This window comes from Bombus flavifrons, chromosome 14 (assembly GCF_040668555.2).
Source record: "Bombus flavifrons isolate JBK064 chromosome 14, iyBomFlav1_principal, whole genome shotgun sequence".
Classification (NCBI taxonomy): Eukaryota; Metazoa; Arthropoda; class Insecta; order Hymenoptera; family Apidae; genus Bombus; species Bombus flavifrons.
Genome location: NC_138455.1, coordinates 9,495,112 through 9,516,036, shown reverse-complemented (window position 1 = coordinate 9,516,036; position 20,925 = coordinate 9,495,112). Strand labels below are relative to the sequence as shown.

The following is a 20,925-nucleotide window of genomic DNA, read 5'->3' as shown; positions in this document are numbered from 1 at the left end:
TGTTAAGACTGGTGTTACAATCTATCATTTTACAAAAGCTGCATTACTGCTTGAATCAAATATCATCGATAAATAAAAATATTTAAATATTCAACTGGAGCAGCATAAATTCACACCATGGGTAAGAGTGAAACTTAAATATAAACATTTTATAATATTCACAAAAGAATATAAATAAATATTGGAATTCCCAGATGAATTCACGCTAAAAAGTATTTTCGACATATTAATAAAATTTTCCATAATGAAGATGATAATAATAAGAAAAAATTTTCCATAATGAAGATGATAATAATAAGAGAAAATTTTCTGTAAATTGGTTATTACCTCCGCTTTTAAAAAATTATAAAAAGCATTATTTTTTTCAAATAGCTCCAAATATTACATTATAGAATTATTTCAAAACTAGGATTTTATAGTATTACATAATGTGATTTTTAAGGCATGCAAAAATTTCGTTGTACGCCATTATTTATATAGACGCGAAGAAGTTTATTTACATTTTGTTTATCGTATTTAATTGTGAATATATGATATGTAGTAAAAGCATGGAGCAAGATATTATGTGTTAATTATTTAATGAAAATTAAAAAAAATGGCATAGTGTAACAGCATTTGTATACATATACAATCGACGCTGTTAATGTTGAAAATGATTTTAATTTAATATATATATACATATACTAAAATAAAGAATTCTGATATTTATAAAGAATATGTTTTTATTTTATCAAGTGTTTGATTTAAATGATACAAAATAAAGATGTTTTGTAAATATCAAACTCAATAAATGAATTATAATAACCCAAAGAATATAGCAGAAGTATTCCTCAAATAATTTTTAAATAGTCACGGGTTCATATATCAAATTATATTTAACAAACTAATTTTGATTAATTTTCTTTAATAGGTAAAGATTTTTGATATGTATATAAACTAGATTTTTTAATTTTTGTGTATATAAACCTATTTAAACTAAACGTATGTAATAAAAGACAATTTACTAGATACTATTAAATGAACATTCTTATCTGCTATAAATTAAGAAGGGAAAAATTAATATCAACTATTTTTCAGCCTATAGGACATATTAAAATACATTAAATTCTTCAAGTATTTTATACATAGATTTTAATCGTCGGTTTCAATCATTATTACTTTGCAACATGTATAACTTTACATTGAAAGCTTCGTTCCTTGATTTTGTAAAACAAAATAAAGTCTAATCAAATTTGTAGCATAGTAGTATAAAAATATGTGACAAATAAAATTAATATACTCTATCAAAGCAAATATACAACGTATCTAAATTCCAATACATCCTATCGGCTGTAAAGTTAGTCCCTCCACTTTTCGAATGTACATCTTTATTAAACAAATACAGTTGACGTCTTAATATTATTTATAATATGTCGTTATAGATAGTATTTCATTTTCCTAGCCTGTGCAGCGTGTATATGCGGCCGCGCGTGTGTATTCTGTATGTACTCTGTGTGTGCGTGTGTATGTATGTATGTATGTATGTTGGTGTAAATGTGTATGACGTGTACATACATATGTATGCAGATGTGTATGTTTCTCTGTGTACAATACTATTGCTAATATTTCTCTTGTCGAACGATTCTCAGTTGCAGGATAACAAGGTAATTTGACGTTTCTGTGCGTCGCGTGCAGACGCTCCGAGTAACTCAGTGTGTCACATGTTTAAATTAAGACTTGTGTTACAATCCTTTCTCGCCTTAGCTGTACTTCACGTCACTTAATGACTTTGAAACTGTGCTTAGCGTACATATAGTATCAGTATTAATAATTAAATTCCTTAACGGTACTATATCGTTACTTATCCTTATTAGTTAACACACAATCAATCTGCGACGGGAGGGAATTTAGTCGGTCCGTAACGTGTCATCCCTTACGGCCTAGCTATATAGTCGGTATAGTTGATTATTTAATTCATTACAACGTTACCGTAGGATTGGTATTACTTTGTCTCTTTTTATCCTTCTCTGTATTTTATTGAACGTTGAAGTGTTTCAATTACGTGACAGACACGTACCTATGCACGCAATTTCTGTGGCCTTTTTTCCTTTTTCTTCCATCGAGAGTATACAGTACTTACGTTTGTATACGAATTAGAGGCGAGAGCGTGTGTTATCTGCCGTGCGCCCAAGTGCTCTAACAAATTCGGATCAAGCGTTTCGCTATTCAGGAACACAAAAATTCGCGGGCTTTTTAAAGTGTCACACTTGATTCATACAATCGCGAACAGTATACTCCTGAATTGTTTCACCTTGGACCGATGTTGAATTGAAAATATTCTGCAGACTATTTAGGCGAACGGTACGTGTAAATGTCGAAGAGTATGTATATTTATATACGTAAACATACATACACGGATACATGTGCATATGTATACGTACACTAGCTGCCTACAAAATACAATAGTACATTACAAATTCATACCTTCTTCCCTCTGATTTTTCGTTTTTCTTTTCTCTCTTTTTCCTTTCATCTCTTAAATCATCATTTGCAAACAGCTTAGATATATTTTTATGTATAATATATATTATATAATAGTATCATCTAGTTGGTTTTTGTTTTGCGTAGTTCCATTCTTTTCTTTTCTCTTTTTTCTTCCCTTACTCTCCATAATATAATTAATATAATTAAGTACATCTTTAGAGCAGGCGTGTACACGCCTAGTTAGGTTTGCAATGGTGTCGTTCTCTCTTACGAATCTCTTCGCTAGCAGCCGAGAAAAACGAGTCTTTCTGATATACACATACGTATTACATCTTGCTCCAAATGGCTCGTTAGACCGGGTAACAAAAGAATGCTCCCTTTCTGTACTCCAGTCGTCGACGGATACCCTTGGTCGAAAACGACTTCCGCTACAGAATGCACCGCGATTCGAATTCTCGCGCTCCTAATGCTCCAAAAGCCAGCATTTTTACTCGTTTGTGCAATTGTCAGATTTTTTATACTTATGCCGTGTAAAAGACTCAAGAAAGGGTCTGTGGGGCGCAGTGTTGTGCGATCGAAGAAGGAATCGGTCAATCGAAATTTTTTTCTTTTTCTTATTTTATGATTCACGATAAATCTGATGATATCCGACAAGCGTGTGTGTGTTGGTGTATATAAAGAATGTATAATCCCATATAAAGAGAGGAAGTTCATTCTTTTCTAATAGAATTATTTTTTTCCGAGTATTACACCGTACATAAGTGAAATGCGTTTAGATCGATATCCTTGAGAATAATATAATTGCGTTCCGACAACTACGAACCGAGATTATAAATCAGATGAGAGATTTAAAATTTGGAATAGAGAGAGGCATGGTGGTTCGTCTATTCACGCGGAATTTGCGAGGAAATCCGAAGTGCGCATACACGTGTGTCGCATGTACGCTCTTAAAAGATAAAAAATCAAGTGAAATAAATAGCAGCAGTATTACTTTCTTCTCCGTTTCGCTTCTGTCGATCATTTCTCTTTCTCTTTCTTCTTTTATATCTTCCGCGATCACTTTGAATACTTAATCGACGCGCCATTCTGTTCTTCCTCGATCAGTGTTTTTGAAACGAAACAAACGCGTAAAGATAACACGCGTATCTTTATCCAAGACGTGTCGAAAAATAGACAAACCGTTAAAAATAAAATTAATTCGTTGGAAAATAAAAATGAGAGAAACAAGTCGCGATTATGGCAAGTAACGTGACGATAGCGAGTTGCTATGTAGGAGCTCTTTACGAAAAGTTTTCAAACTTCTGACAAATCTCTTATAAAAATGATATGATATGCTCGTTGGAAAAATAAATTGTTCATATAGTTTCTATGAATATAGATATCCGTACACAAACTTTCAGTACTAAGTATTCGATCGGTCGGTATAATTCTAAATACACAAATACATACACAAGATCCTTTCATTACTTCGTAGCGAGTATCAATGCGCAGTTATTTACGAGATCATTCATCGATAATTAATACCCTGCGGATCATTGCACGTACGTGGCATGCATTCAATGACAAACGAACCGTGCTCGTTCGCTATTACAAATAACAGAATACAGAATACTTCCGTTTAACACTCGATTACGTTCCTCGTTACATGGTTCTCTTTTTCTGATGAACGCGACGGATCGTGCATCAAGGAATGGCCGATATTTTTCTTTGCGTCTGTCCCTTAACACCTATATGCCATTATAACAGTTAATGTTTTAAAATACAACAACAGTAGAGCAGTTTGCTTTCGAGACGTTCTCAAGCGTCAAGATACGTCTAACATGCGAGAGATATACTGATAGGAAATCAGTTCCAGTGTTCGCTATTAAAATATAGAGTAGAATTCAACATACTAGTCGCGTAAAGGCACATAAAAATCAGTTTCCCTATGAAACGAGTAGGATTGCACGATAATCCTTTAAAAAAATAACAAACGATACCCTTGCTGGTCGAATCGCTGCGCATTATTTTCCCCCAAGAATAAATTGCCTCTTCCGTAGAGAACGGCGCTCCTCACCACAGAATAATGAACGGACGCTGTATGTATATGTAAGTACACATGTTTTCTTTTTTTTCTCTCTTCATGCACATACACGTGTACTTCATACAGTCTGTATACGCAATGAAATTGCATACAAATCTATATGCATGCGCACACATGTATACGGATATGATATTATACCGTACTTAATGGTGAAGCACTATCATAAGATGCGCGGCAATGTCCTTACTAAGAGCTAAGAGTTTTCTTTTTTTCTTTTTGTAAATTGATTAGGAAGGAACATTGTGCAAATTATATTAGAGGTTTTTGTTTCCTTTTTTTTTTTTTACTTAAAAATAAAGTGGAAAATTGGGCAAGTATCATACGATGGCTTTAGGCTCAGCCCGATTTTACGTGCTACCGATTAGAAATATATATCTATGTATATATTATTTTTGTATTGTTTGTCCTCATTGATAGCATGCTAATAATAAAATGGGCATTCACGATTTTTAAATACTTAGTTTAGTCGAATATGAAAGACTCGATTGTTATGGAAAAAATATATAGATATATATATATATATATATACTTATGAGATCAAATATCGAGTTAAAAAGTTTAACGCTTAACGCTCCAAACGTGCCTCTCAGGCACCACCGATCATTAATTATGTCGAGAAGAAAAATGAATTATCTTTGTGAGGAAAATATAGATAGTGACGATGACAATTTTGATTTTCGCATCTATAAGCGGATCTTCAGCCGGAAGCGTTTCTTGCAAATTTTTTGGATGTTACACTTGAACGTGAACGCTTCAAAAGCTCAAGATATCAGAACGAGAGTTCAAAAAGTAAACAATTTCATCGAATACTTCGACGAGAAATTCCGAGACTATTTTGTACCCGGAAAAAAAGTTTCTATAGACGAAGCTGTTGTAAAGGTTAGGGGGAGGGTTAGTTTTATAACCTATAATCCACAGAAACCTACTAAATGAGGAATACGGGTATTTGTCCTAGCCGACGCAAAATCCGTATACGTTTATGGCATTTTACCAGACTATGGCAAGCTCACATCGCAAGATCTTATCAAACCAGATCTGCCAATATCATCACGAATAGTTTTACATCTGTGTAACAAATTGTTACATTCCGTTCCTAGCTATGCAGGATATCACGTTTACACAGATAGATACTATACAAGTTTAGTCCTGGCAGAGGAATTATTACAAATTAAGTGCCACATAACAGGTACAATACAAAAAAATCGCAAACACATACCACAAGGAATTTCTAATCCGAAATTGATCAATTCAAATACAATTGCAATGCGCCATTCAAATTAGTTACTCCTTGTTTGGAAAGACAAGCGAATTGTCACTATGTTGAGCACGTATCACACCTTTGGGTCAAGAGTCATAACTAGATTTTCACGAAATTGTACTATTGAAGAAGTTTCAAAACCAAATGTGATTGCAGATTATACGAGTAATATAGATGATGTAGATAAAGCCGATCAATATGCATCAACATATTGTTTTCTGAGAAAATCGTTAAAATGGTGGCGGAAATTGTTCTTTTGAGGACTAGAAACAAGCGTAATAAATGCTTATATACCTTACAAGATTTCTCAGGAAAGGAAAGGAGAAAGCGCTTTGTCACATTATAAGTTTGTCAAATTATCAGTAAGTCAGCTCATAAGTAACTTTCGGAATAACAATGTGTATGGCAGGCCTTCCGGAACAGATAAGGAACAACGTTTAGATGAGAAGCTCCATATAATAAATCAGTTGCCGAAAGGGGAAAAGAAAAAGTGTCTTGTTTGTTCACCAAAAGGAAGTAATGCGAATGTTTTAAAAAATTCCACCCATTACTCAATTATAATTAATATAAATATTGTAATCAAAATTATATTACTTCTGAAATGAATAAAGATTGTTTTGAATGACTTTAATATTATTATTTACACGTCATTGTAGCATTTAAAATCTGACACTTAAAAACTTGCAAGTCGAAGTATGATGAGAATAAGTTGGAGTTGCCGGTCGATATTCACAATTAAAAGTCGGAGCGTTAAGGGTTAAGTTAGAAATAAGGAAGAGTAATATGTTCAATTAGATAACAGTCAGATTACGTCATCGGGCTGTCCTGTGTATCAAAGGAAATCATAATTGAATATAATAGCAATATATAATATAGTAATTAGCGTTAGTAAATATTTATAACAAGTAATAGTGGAATAGAATAAAAATAGAATAAAAGGAGGAGAAGATAATTAAGAGTATAAAAAAGTTCCCTCGTCCTACCACTACTGATAATAAAAATAATGATGGTAATAATAAAAATAGCAGTAATAATAATAATATTAATAATAATAATAATTATTAGCAGTAATGAGAGTCAAATATAAATTAATTATTTCCAATATTTACCGAGAATTTCCCAGTAAACTTAAGTATCTTTTACGTGTATCTTTCATCTATCAACATCAACCGTGTTGTAGACAGAAAGAGTTTAACTATTCGATAAAGCGTCCCGCACTCTCTTACAAATTTTGCTGGCTTTTAAGGAGAGTACTAACTAGTTGGTGTGTATTAACATTGTACGATACCAATATGTCTTCATCTATGGGGACGGATATAATACGACGCTTTCGTATTTATACATAGGAATATCAGATTAATTATCGAAAATATTAATATGTTCTTTTAAAAGACGCATTCAAGTTCGAAAAGTTCCAAGTGATAAATATTAGAATAGTTTATAATTTACCAGACCTCGTTTATAGAATCACGTTCATTCTATATGCATTACGAAGCGTCATAAGAAAAGAAATAATAATGATTTTTTGGAAGGGATTAATGACAAACAATATGAGTTAGTACTCCACTTAATCACCATATGAAGAAAGGGGATGGTGAATGCAGAGAAATAGTAGTTTAAACATCACGATGATCCCATTCCAAATCATGAGGTGAATTATGTCGGCGATGTCGGCCATTGCTCAGCTCACAATCATTCTCGCAGTCGGAACTATCTAAATCGTCATCTCTGTACGATCCATCTTCGGAGTCTGAACTTCCGGAGTCATCGACATCGTCGTCTCTCTGGCTCTGGTGATGAGAATCGTGTTCTGTGAGCCTCTCCATTGGATTCACGGTAATAGCCAATGCAGAATCGTCCCAGGCCATTTCAGTTTCGGCAGCCAATTCATCTCCAGCTGATGGTCGTCTCTTCGCGGCTCCCCTGACTCTCGCTGCACCCACCACCGCCATTAAGAGTAAGAAACAGATACAAGCAACAGCGACAATCGTAACTGCGTGATTACCACTTGCACCCCCGATGCTTCTGTTACCTTCGCGAAGCGCGGCTGTTGCATATTCTTCTGGCAAATCTGCGTGATGAGGAGACAATTGCACGTGTCCAGGTGCTGGTTCCAGAATTCTGGCGATTGGTGGATCATCAGGAGTAGAATGGGGAAGAGCGGTAGTTTTTTCTTTCGGATGAATGACAGCGAGAGTTTGCACGTATTCGTTGCTAGCGAATCGACCGCTGAGCTCGGAGCAAGTCAGTTTGAATACACGATCAAGATAGTAAGCTGGCTTGCGATTCGTATACATGATGAGACGTATCAATTGTTGGTAATTATAAGGTGTGTCAGCGCCAGAGAGAACAACACCATCGCGATCTACACGCGCAGTGATAGAACGGAATCTACGCAAAGCATCGCCAGGTAAACCTAAGCTCTCGTGGTCGGGATTAAGACTTGGATAAACACTGACTGCGCATGCATCCAATCTGGCAGCGGAACCGGCAGTGACACGAGTGTCTGGGAACACGCGTACACCTAGACGAAAATCTGCGTATTCCCTAGCCACGTAGCCGGTCCCGTTGACAGTTATACCTGGACGAGGTGGTGGTAGAACAGTGACGTACGATTGTACAGTTGGTACCGGGAGCGGATTGTCTTCACTACCTTCGCAAACGATCGTTGTTTCTAAACGGAAATTACGGCGACCCGGGGTAGGAAATCGTCTGGAGTTGGAATAACCAATACGACGGAGAAGCGTCTCAACGTTAGTGCGATTATCTCCGTCGATTCGTACCTCTGTTAGATCGCAATTGGTGAGCAATTGGGTTCCAGGTTGAAGCAGATCCATCGATGGCACATGAATACCTTCCTGGCAACGACGTAAGCAAGACAACACGTCTGGTTTCTCGTTTCGTCCAACTAGCACGGACAGTCCAGCCAGATAGCCACGGAAATGATGTTTCGTTTTATTATCGGAACCCTGCCAGCATGCACCAACAACGAGAGTTGTGTTAACGCCTTTCGCAGGATGCAACGGCCAATCGTCGATCACTTCCGGATTCTTCTCGTCTGTATGCCATTCCTCTCCATCAACGAATAAGGTCACGTGGGGGAAGTCGACTTGAACAGCGTAATGGTGCCACTTATCATCGCACACTTGAGTAAGTTTCCAACGCCACTCGGCAGGCCGGAAGATATTAGGATCACCCTCTGAGAAATCACGTCTAAGTAGCAAAATCAGTCTGCAGTTTCTAATAAACAGGGCGTAATGATGTCTATTCATCTCTGCAAATCAAACAATGGATCGTTTAATGATACAAGCCTATTTCATCCGATGTATATTTTAAGAACAGTTAACGTAAACTTACTGTGATCATCGGCAGCGCACAAGATGTGTTCTTTAACATGAGGGTCTTGTCTGGGTCGAGGTCGGTGTTTCACCCAAACTCCGACCGTGAATTTTTGTGCCAGGCTATGCTCCAGCACATCGTTAGGTACAATGGCAGCAGAATCAACCCCGTCAAATTCAAAGATTTCATCCGCTTCCCTGCCTTCGTCTCGAGACAAAGATGCCGTCCAGGAAGTCGTAGGCCCAGGAGTTGGCAATAAATCTACGCTATCGCGAGATGCGCCGCATAATTTACGTTGGCTGCGTACACCGTATGTGTCACGGTCACAACCTTTCCCTATATGGTCCGTAGCAAGAGTTAAGGTGGCTCGAACATTACGCAATATACAGGGAGCGTCGCAAAGATCCAGCCTAGCGGAAGGAAGCAACGGTTGAGAACCTACGCCAGCGGCATAGTCAACCCTTTCTGGAATTCCTCTCCAACCGGGGGCGCATACACGATTGACTTTAACGGTAACCATAGCAGGTGCAGATTGTTTCATACCACAGTCATACGCTACCACGCTCAAAATGTAGTTATGGGATCGCTCGTAATCCAATGGCTCGGTATTGCGTATCGCTCCTTCATTGTCGATGATGAATGGTTGGTCAGCTGTCAAAATTTCATACTTGCATACGTCACCGAATTTTGGGGTGCAATCTCTGTCGGATGCTTCCACGCGGACAACTTCTTCGTATAGGCGACCTTCGTCCACGGTGCTGACATAGGCCGGTTGCAGAAACTGTGGTGCATATTCGTTCACGTCCACCACGGTAATATGTACCGTAGCACTAAAATAACAACGTTGTTTTTTTAGATATTTCTTGTTATATGTGATTAGTTACGTAGTTATATGATTAAATATTACATATTAACCATATAACTGTATGATGTTTAATATAATAATACATAATATTACTAACTATATACTAACTATAATTAAAAAGAATGAATCTTGTAATTTATAACTTTATCTTCATCAAAGTATAAAATAGATAAATAGTGTAACAAGGTTTATCTTTCTATAAATTACTTTATCTCAATGCGATCTGTTATTGCGTTATGAAGCTGAATATGTTTTTATGTTCTTACGTTCAAGAAATGAAAGTTTTTTTATTAAACGTCCTAAATTAGGACTCCTGGTATCTCTATTCTTAACACTTTGATCGCCGCTATTACGTAAACGTCATTTCGCTTTACCATCTGTTGTCTGCCCCCGTCACGTCTACGTAACTTCTTTTTTTTTAATTTAATCGGCACTTACGCTCGAGACAAATAATTCCTATATTTGATACTGTTTCTATTGAAGCGAAACGATTTACAAATGCACTGAAAAGGCCGGCAATTTGTGAGTCTAATGATCCAGTGAAAGTGAATAGTCAGGAAATGATTATGATCCCGCTTTTTACAACTGCATGGAACGATCAGAAAATAAATAAATAAATTCGTATAATGCATAAGCGTACAAAATAAATTAAGATGATATGATAAAGATTCAGTAATGATGATGGATTAGATGCGATTTTCTCCAAAAGTGTATCATAATTATACGATAATTCGTATAATTATTCTATTAAACTGAGCGAGAAGTACCGGCGGTTGGCAATAAGATCTACGTCGAAATGTGCGGCCGTCAAAGTGTTAATTAAGGTATAGGCAAACTTCAAACATCATTATACTCTATACTTTAGTGACAACCTCCACGCATTTGTATAGTTGAGAGTAATTAGAACGCAAAATAATCAGTAAACATAATAAAATATACACATCATTTAAAATTCGAGTTCAACATCTACGGACAAAATCGATGTAATCAAATCCAAAGATTAGATAATTATAATTAAGCCTAAAGTATAAATGTATTAGTATGTATAGTCTATTATAAAGAGTAGTCGAATCTCTGTATAAGAACAGTAGCTTCGAAGACTCGTACATATAACGGAAGCTCGCCGTGGAGATAGATGAGAAAATAGAACAACAGGAAACAGTTCCAGTTCAGAAATACTAGAAGGTAGGGCAAACGTATTTAGTATATATTAAATTTATCTCTGTACAAAACTAGACGGAAACTAATGGAGTTCTATGCAAGTTCATTTCCAAAAACATTAAATCATTAAAGCAGATCGTATCGTGATATGAAATGAAACGTCAATATTGGAAGTTACAAAATAACTGGTTATCGTGTAGCAATTTGGAAATTAATAAAAAGTCGATTCATAAAAGTCGCTTCGCATTACATTTAAGGATTTAATCAAACTAAACTATTCGTTATATATATATATCATTGCTCTACCTACATAAAAGATATATAGAACGTATCGCATCGTATCAGTTTGAACAAAAGATAAAACGAATTACACTGATTGCGAAATGTCAAGTTTATTCAATGTAGTTCGTACTTTTCCGATAGCGATCCATTGCAGCCAACAGCTTCGATATCGAACTTGTAGTTACGCCGTTTCTCGCAGTTTAGAACTCTCAGTGCCCTCAGCTCTGCCATTCCTTTCTCTTTCAAAACAATCTCGAAGGGTGCATCGCCATGGTGCTTGTTCGCTATACGGAAGGAGCAGACTTTGGCACCTATAGCTCGTATTTGTGGCGTGACCTCGACCAAAGTTTCGTTTTCCTTCACCAGGCCATGGTATCCACTTTCTGGACTGTCCAAATCCAATCGTGGAGCTGGGGGCAGAGACAAATATGTAGTTCAAACACAGATGCAACTAAACAATAATAGCATAGCTCGATATACAGCTGCTCAAAGTATCTGAAGTATATTTATAAAAACTTGTAATGAATATATTACACCAAATATAAGATGTTGTACCAAACGTATTGAAATTTCACTAGCACCGTAATCAGACCTGACTATCGTGAATTGTATTAGTAAAGTTTAAAACGAGTCTAAAGGTAGACATAGGAACGTAATAGAAACATAATAGGAAAGTAATTAAACAGCAAATTTTCTATCATATTAATAGATTTGAATGGGACCATCTTTAACACTTGTTACGTGTTTTAGAAGGTGATTCATGCTGTATACTAATTTCCTAGTGAATATATTTTCCCAGTAAATATCTTGTAATTTCTATACACGCTTTCAAACTTTACCAATATAATCGTGACAACAGCGTCTCGTTGCGGTGCTAATAGAATCTCAAAATATACAATCGTCGTTTCGAATAAGAACTGTTCTTTAAAAGCTTCTAGAAGAATTAGAACATCTTCCTCTACATCAAACGTAGATATTATGTAAGTGACATATAATTTGGTCATAAATCTTATTCAAAGTACTATAAGCTGCACATGTTGGAAATTTTTGTTCAAAAATAATTTTCTCATTTCTCTGCGCTGCAACAGTTATGTCAAATTAATCTTAGAAAGAATTACACGTTAATGTTCATAATACAGGATTATTAAGCCGTGATAAAATATTAAATGTTAGTTATTCAAGCGTGGCTTCCCTTCTTTTTTCAAATTAAAAATATCACAAGTCGTGGCTTAATTTCGCAATTTAATCCCTGGGAATTGTTTTGTCGACGAGCTTGTCCAAAAGAGAAATAAGGGTTTACAGAAATAGACCGGAAGCTTCGTAGGGTAGAGAACGAGGAATCTCGAAACTCGAACAATGCAAGATGCATTAATTAAAATTTCGCGTTGATTTAAAAAAGAACTGTGCCGATTATTTTAAATCATTGTGCATGCACCATGAAAACTTGAACCTTCGTTATTCCTACCTTATTAGAACCAACAGGCAGAGATTAATAATTTACCGAGCTTACAACAACTAGGCCATTATTCCTCGTGTACTAATTAACGGTAACTAATGTTTGTTTACTTTTTCTTTCATAAACCTCTGATCTGAAATACTCATATTTTATAGTGGTTGTTGATTGTTAAATATAGTAGTTTAAATACTACTTCACGTGAGATCACATGATAAAAAACACGCGATAGATCTATTTTTATCGATTTTCTTACTTTTACGTCACTTGATAGTCGATAAGAAAAAGAAATATATGTTCGTATATATTTTAATATAATCTATAGATTGAAAGTTCTTCGGAAATAAGCGATAAATCCACTGTTTTGTAAAAAATGAACAATGTTGATTTAGCTGTTATGGTAATTTAACTTGTCATTGATATCTTTTAAATATTTGAGAAAGTGACGAAACATATATTCAATTCCAATGTCAAATGTAATGATAATTTTAATGTAGAGTTAATCGGCAACGTATCGAATTTAAAAATTCTTCTTCTACAAGAAATGGGAAATACATCTTATCGTGTTTGTCACTTGTGGCCTTCATTTCTTTTTGTTCTGTCAGAGTGCTGGAGATGATCGGAATATGTAAATGCCTTTTACACAGAGAATTCAAACTACATGTAACCTGAATTCTTTATTTTTAGAGATAGTTTCACCGCGATCGTCCGAAAAACCGAACGAGCTTTGGCGATTTTTCGATTTCGGGCTTTGATGGAATCGCGATATCCATTTGCATGGTAAAAGTCGGGCTCGTGAATTACTAAAAGTCAAATACTGCAAAAATTCCATGCATAATTGTTTCAACCAAAGGATGATACTTTTAAACGAAACGAAAAATTCATTTGATATTCTTTCTTGTATTTCTTTGACAAGTATAATTGTTTGTAATGCTATCTAGATTATTATTATAAAGATCTCGTAGGTTGTAAGTTATTTCCTATAGCTTATAAAAATTAGTTAAAATATCTTTATGAAGTAGTCTACCACTAACATTAAAAGTGAAGAACCGCAGAAAAAACACTTTTATTAATCTCCTTCCAACAACTAACAATGACAAAACAACAACTTTTTTACTCGACAAAAATGTGCTCCGTAATTTTCCTCTTCGAATATTACTTTTCATCGTATTCCCCTTTAAGCAGCTCATCGTATTAACACAAAAGAATAAACAAAGAAACTCAGTTTCCTACGTTAGTATTATCGATTGCACGAACAAGAGCATCTATTTCAATGAAATTGAATGAAAGAATGATGGAATGAATCGCGTCGAGAATACCATTGACAACCGATAAGTTCGATACCGTTTTCACCGTGGAACAACAATTGCTGACCGTTATTCCGCCCCATATCGGTGTTCCACTGCGACGCATCAGTGTTTCACGTTAACACCGATCCGCGAACAACAGATGAGAATTACTATTTCAGGCTAAAAGCAGTGGTTAACGCATTCACCGCCAAAGGTATCTCTCGTGGTTGTTACAATTCCATTCAGAGTTGTTCTCGTAATTCAATGTAAAAGTAGATTACATACAGCGAGGATTATTCAATAACAATTGTTAGGTAGAATTAAATTAAAAACGCGGGACGAAATTCGTTTATAGAAAACTGCGTTTCTCTGGAAATGAAATTTAAGAGTTTGCGAGCACAATTTTTCAGAAATCTCGTAGACTCGTTTAGATTCAATGACGTAGCGGAGGATACCAATAGGACATTTATCAAATTTAGATTTATCAAATTATAATTAATCGATTAACAGATCGTTTAAATCGCTATTTCTTAGGTAGAAATTTCTGCTATAGAAATTTTCTCATATTTCAAGTTCTTATACTTTTCGCTATTCAAGTATTCGAGGGTAACCGAATTTGAGATAATATTTCAACGTAGTCGATGCCAAATTCCGATAATTTTAACTAAGTTTACACGAACAGAATAAAGATAATAAAAATAATTCTAGATCGTTCAAGTTCAATTTCATTAAGTGTTTTTACCTTTGGTGAATTACCTTTGGTGGTAAAAGAAAAAGTTGCATTTTTTTTATTACAATTATCGCGGAGTAATATTGATCCACTAAAATATTTCAGTAACAGTAATCTATTAAGAGCCAACATTCAATTAATGTAACGTTTCATTTGCGATGCTTTTTTTGCAATGAATTTACATTATTGAAATATAATTCAATGTGTTATAGTTAGTTTGTTGTCCATAAACGTGCGATTGGTGGTTAGTCAATGGAAAGGTAAGCATGAATACCTTAAAGAGGGTGATAATTGTACAAAGCAATTTCTGGTATTTAGTAAAAGCAGCTTGTATCAAGGTGGCATCGGACCCTTGATAAAGTTAAGTGCAGTGCCGACGAAATGTCGGAGCACCACTCTAAACAAGTTTTATCTTCAAACTTTTACCGCGCATAGCCAAAGCTAATAGGTCGTGAAATTTCCAAAAAATTTATTTTTAAGTAGACAGTGAACTGAAAAATATTAGGAACCTAATAACAAGCATTAACTGTGGATACTGAATCGCTGAAATATTGAACAAATAAATATTTAGTAGCTTAAACGTGCGCGATACTATTACATAGATTTTCTCAATAGCGTTAAAATCAATTTAATTCTAGGAAGACAGAGGAGTATGTTGGGAAAATTACGATGAAGTCCCGAAAGTGTGGAAAATTGTAGTCAGTATACCATTAAGCTATCGCTTTGTACGGAACTAACAGAAAGTCAAAGTAAAGTTTGTTGGTGAAATATTTCGTAAACATGAGTCTAATATCTTTTGGTTCTCCATCTACTTGCAAAGTTACATCGAAATCGCTAACATTTCACGTGAGTGCCTGGTAAAGTCTTAAATTGAACGAAACTACGTTCACTGCTGCTTTCTAGAAAGTTTGACACTTTGCACCTTGCCGCTGAGACCAGAATTACTCTTTCAGATGCAAATACATAGTCCGCGGATCTAGATAAAATTTATACAATATTTTAATTGATATTCATCCGTTACACTTTTCGAAAGTACCTATTTAATTTTCATTGACCAAACTGCTGAATTTAACATATTCGTTTAACTAACTAACAGAGAAGTATAGTACGGTAGAGTATATTAGAACGATACCACAACGATCGTAATTTATCTCTTTCATAAGAGTTAAAATGCTTAGGCTTTTTATTACTAGATGTCTTTTTTCATTAATAATTTAATACCTCGTACGAGGTTTATCGCATCTATACAGATATCTACTACAATATTCATATAAGCAAAAAGCATATAAATTCTTTCCATAGTGATTTAAATCTCGAGATTGCTGTTTTTTTTTTATAAAATTGTTCGTGATACAACGTGTACAGCGGATAAGATTTAAATAAATTAATGATACTCTTTTTATTATTTTCATATTATTTATATTGTATGACAAGCTTGTTTTAAACCATTAACCTGGAATGGATTTCCCTTAAGTACATGCACGTATTCCATTGTATGCTGTAACGAAGACATGCTACAACAAACCAGATTTCACAACCAATTATATTAATTCTAGCATACTCCAGTGTACTTGCTCGACTAGCATAATGTCTATCGGTTATTCCGATAAAGATCGAAAAAGAAATGCATAAATCTTATTTAATCTACGGTAATATTATTCAAGAAGCTTTCACGATGGCCAAATTTAATATAGTTAAGCTCGCTAAGATCTTCAACGGATTTTCGATCCAATCACGCCCTCCTATACCAACTTTGAAGAAAATGAACTTTTGACGTAAAACCGAAACGAGGGAAACGAGGAAGAACAAGACGTATATTTGGACTGACTTCCTTATATTTTTTATATGTCTAGTAAATAATTTCTTTGTAAGCTTCCAAATAGTTTTTCGCTTTTCCTGAAATTCTCCATCCAGCTGTATCACATCTGAAATATATACGCGATATGTAACAAGAATGCACATAAATAATTCACAATGTCAATCATATTTAAATAGGTTTGGTATAGATACCGTTTCGCAGCATATAACGTCTTATTGCTAAAATTAGGGTCGTTCTGTGTTTCCCGAATATGTGACCATCTCCAATCGATCCGATGGGTATATTTTAAGAGCGCAGTTAAATGCATTCCCAATCAAACGATTCTCCTATCTTTGTTTTAAATCGTACCTCTGAAGTTCAAATTACTCGATTTATACGTATCAATATTTACCAAATTACTATTGCACCTAAATCTAAAGAAAAGGTCTTACAATACTGATCAAGAGAAATAAGAAATGTTTAGTCAACAAAGATCCCAGATTAAATTATCATTAAACATTTCATAATTATTGGATATCTAAATATTAAATGATTGTTAAATACTTGAAAATCAATAGTAGTACTCGTAACAATTACAACAGCTAATATAATTATGTATTATATAATGTATGTAATTTTACATTTACTTAGAATGATACTCAATCTGTGCCAGCTTAATTTCCTCGTCCATAATAAATAATGTGATTAAATTACAACGATTAATAGAAAAAGGATATATACATACATATATCGAACGTGACAATATGGAACAAAACAGAAATGACTGAAAATGTATGTATACACCGATTTATGATTCACATACGTGAATGTAGGTATTGCATTGTATTTAAATGAATGGATAAAGCATCAAAAGCTTTATATAAAAAGGGAAACAAAGTTTCATTTAAGTCTCTCTAAGGAGTTAGTAAGTAAGACACATAATTGGTGTCTAAAACCTGGATAAATATACTTGATTGTCCTTTTTATTTGGAAGATTACATTTTTCTCAAATAAAATCATAAAGGGACTGTTTTAAAGAAACATTACTAGATATACAAAATAATTACATAACTTGCTAGCATTTAGAGACACTTCTCTCAAGAACTTTTGCCACTGAGGCCCTCTTACACCCAACAGTACAGATTACACTGTACTGTGAAAAAAATTGATTTGATATTCCACGTTGATTAAACATTTTTTTATTCCATTTGGTAAATTTTGAAAAGCCAGGAAATTTTGAATTCTTCTTAGTAAATTCTGTAAGCCCTTAAAACTTTAAATTCCCGTTCTTCAAACACTCTATGTATAATTATACGTTATATATTACAGTTAAATACTTATACTATACGTTTTACTATCATACCTATCATACAGCTTCTCTGAAGCAAATTGACTGATAATCGATATCAAAATCATCGTTATCAATTGAACATACATAATATTACAAAGCGCAAAAGAGATGAATCGAACGTCTGTGTCGATTTATCGCCGTGCGCGCTTCAAAAAACGTTTTGATTCAATTCCACGGGGAACGAGACTTTATTGTGCTCGAAATTAAGCAATAATCTTTATAAACGCGAGATGGATAGAATTGTTTTTAATTATCTTTCAATGTAGACAGTCATATTTGCAAATCAAGACACGTCGAACAATTAGCACAAATAAAAAGACGAGCATGAAAACGAAAGGACCGGTCGTGTGTACTGAATACTGTCGCTTTATAGAACACTGTCGCACACAGTTCATTAAATACTTGGCGTTGTTACGCAAGATATTTTACGAAATATCGACGAGAAAATATATTACCAGAATCATTTTATTACAATATGTACATTTTAAAGTCGCACTTTACGTCACGAAAATTATTTAATAACATCATAAAGTTTCTTATCATCATAAAATGGATTAGTTTCGTTTGTAGTGAAACGAAGAGACAACCATTAAGATATATAAAACATAATTTGTAGTATTTTATGAGATTCTGTAAGAAAGAAATACATCGTATGTTATTGAAATTACATCGTGTAAAATGTATCGAATTATATGTTGAAAAATGCAAAACATTGCAGCAACCACTTTCGAGCAATGCAAATCGTAATTTATACAGCATCGAGAATTTTTTCTAAGTTTACATGGAGAGATATATCTAGATGTAATTCCAAGTACTGTTAAGATTCTAATGAAAATTTAACTATAAACACCAAAATTAATTTCTTATCTTTTTTAGATCTAAATAAATATTCGATAATTGACCTTATCCTGTCAAAATATCATTATGCGTTAGAAAGAAGATAATACCAGATTTATATAGAAACCTATGCCTAATAGCGCCGTAAAACGTTACTTCATCCGTCTAACTTTAATCAAGTCCTAGTTTCCGATGCGACTGGGTCCAATCTGATTCATATCTATTTTGTTATCGCAAAGCGTGACTAATGCTGTCATATGTGGAATCGTAACATATAATCCGTATATCTGGCTGAAGTGTTATTCTTTTAGCATCACGACTGATCGTATACAGTTTCATAGACGTATCGCAACACCGATCGGGGCTAGTCAATGAATTCGCCATAACAGTTTCGGTGACTGCAGGTGCTTTCGAAAGAACAATTGCACCTGCGAGCTTACCAGTCCAATCAGCGACACACCGTAAACCGATGCGTGACTCGATGATAGGAATAAAAACAATTCGTTATAAGCAATTTTTTTAAGCAAGAAACGATAATTGAAGAAATAAGATGAATGTAGGGCACGAGAAAAGAGAAATGAAATCACCTCCATGATTGTTGAAGGAGCTCGGTGTCGACTCGAGGGCTGAGATGCTCGCGTGGGAGAGACCGAGGGTCAACCCGAAAAACACAGTGCTAGCCACCAACAGCATTCTCCTTATCTCCTGCCTCCAGGATACTCCGATTATTTATTCTTCGGCCGACAGCACTTGACTTATCACTCGCAAGAAACTCGCTTTTTAAAAGAGCATCGCCGTCTACTACACGACTCGCTTGTGACACCACGCACAATCGCGAAGTCAATATTTGAGCAGAATATCGATTCGCCAGAAAAACTAATGTCGATTCTCGTCGCTAGTTGGCGCGCATGCACAATGTTCTGAGATCAAGTACAAACACCAGACTCCACCACGGAAATTCAAGATTCCAGAGTTTCCTTATGTTTTCAAGCTTTTACATAGTTGTAAATATGAATTTCACTACTATATAATAAAGTTATTGCACTTTTTCTTCTGTTGCGATATGATAAAAGTAAAAGAAGTCAAAAGTATTATAGAGCAGACTAAAGAACTATTTCTGATGTTTCCATCATTTCATTTTTACTTTATTCCCGCAAGAGGCGCTTGGACTTCCGTCATTTTGCATAGAAGTAATGTATTTTACAAAAAATCTTAGTTATATCTTACTATAGTCATGTTACATCTTATACATGTATTATAAAAAATTATACATGTAAAAATGTTGTTGTATTTCTAAATCTTACTCTTGTTGCAATGAGAAGAAATATACTATTTACATGTGCACTTTCAATGCATATTATAATAAATTAAGGATAGTGTTTCTTTTTATTTGAGTTACGACAATAAGATTACATCGTTCTTTATAATTGTAAATGTTGATAACAGTCGCAACATTATTAAATACCCATTTATTATACAATAACTATTCGACTGTTACATAGTAAAAATAACAGTCGAATAGTTATTATATAATAAATGGGTATTTAATAATGTTGCGACTGTTGTTAACATTTACAATTATAAAGAACGATGTAAAACATTAAAATCATTATCAGAATTATAAAGAACGATGTAATAAATGATAAGTTATTTTTACTATGTAACTTATAACTTGTTCCTTTTTTTTAGATTAATAAGTCTTTATAGGGTACATTTCTCAATATCTGATTAGTAATTCTTTTATGTACAGATAATATATGTATAGTTACTAAGCATTAAATTTTTACGATATTGTATAAAATGCAAGATTTTTAAATTTGTTAAATATTGATTGAAACATTAATAGAACTACGTGCATAAAAATTGTGTAAAGGGCATTAAATTTAGTAAAATAATCCATTATTTCTATAATCCAATGTTGATATAATAGCTTTATTATTAAATTTCCTGTTGATAACACTGATGTTAAATATTCTTAGTTTATATTCTCTAGTTATTTGCAACGTAAGTTACATA

General features: G+C 34.3%; 1 protein-coding gene across 2 annotated transcripts; it reads right to left on the bottom strand.

The window, feature by feature from the left end:
- Positions 1 to 1,350: 1,350 nt before the first annotated feature.
- On the bottom strand, positions 1,351 to 20,034 carry Cals (calsyntenin 1). Of its 2 annotated transcripts, XR_011174976.1 has the most exons (5): positions 19,497 to 20,034; positions 11,582 to 11,861; positions 9,162 to 9,973; positions 5,968 to 9,078; positions 1,351 to 5,883 (listed from the first exon to the last, which is right to left on the bottom strand). XR_011174976.1 is itself a non-coding variant. In XM_069126891.1 (4 exons), exons 1-4 carry the CDS (start codon positions 19,600 to 19,602, stop codon positions 7,421 to 7,423), a joined length of 2,856 nt encoding a protein of 951 aa, XP_068982992.1. In that variant the 5' UTR covers positions 19,603 to 20,034; the 3' UTR covers positions 1,351 to 7,420. The 2 variants fall into 2 exon arrangements, 1 of the variants encoding a protein (XP_068982992.1); XM_069126891.1 differs by having other exon boundaries at positions 1,351 to 9,078.
- Positions 20,035 to 20,925: the final 891 nt, after the last annotated feature.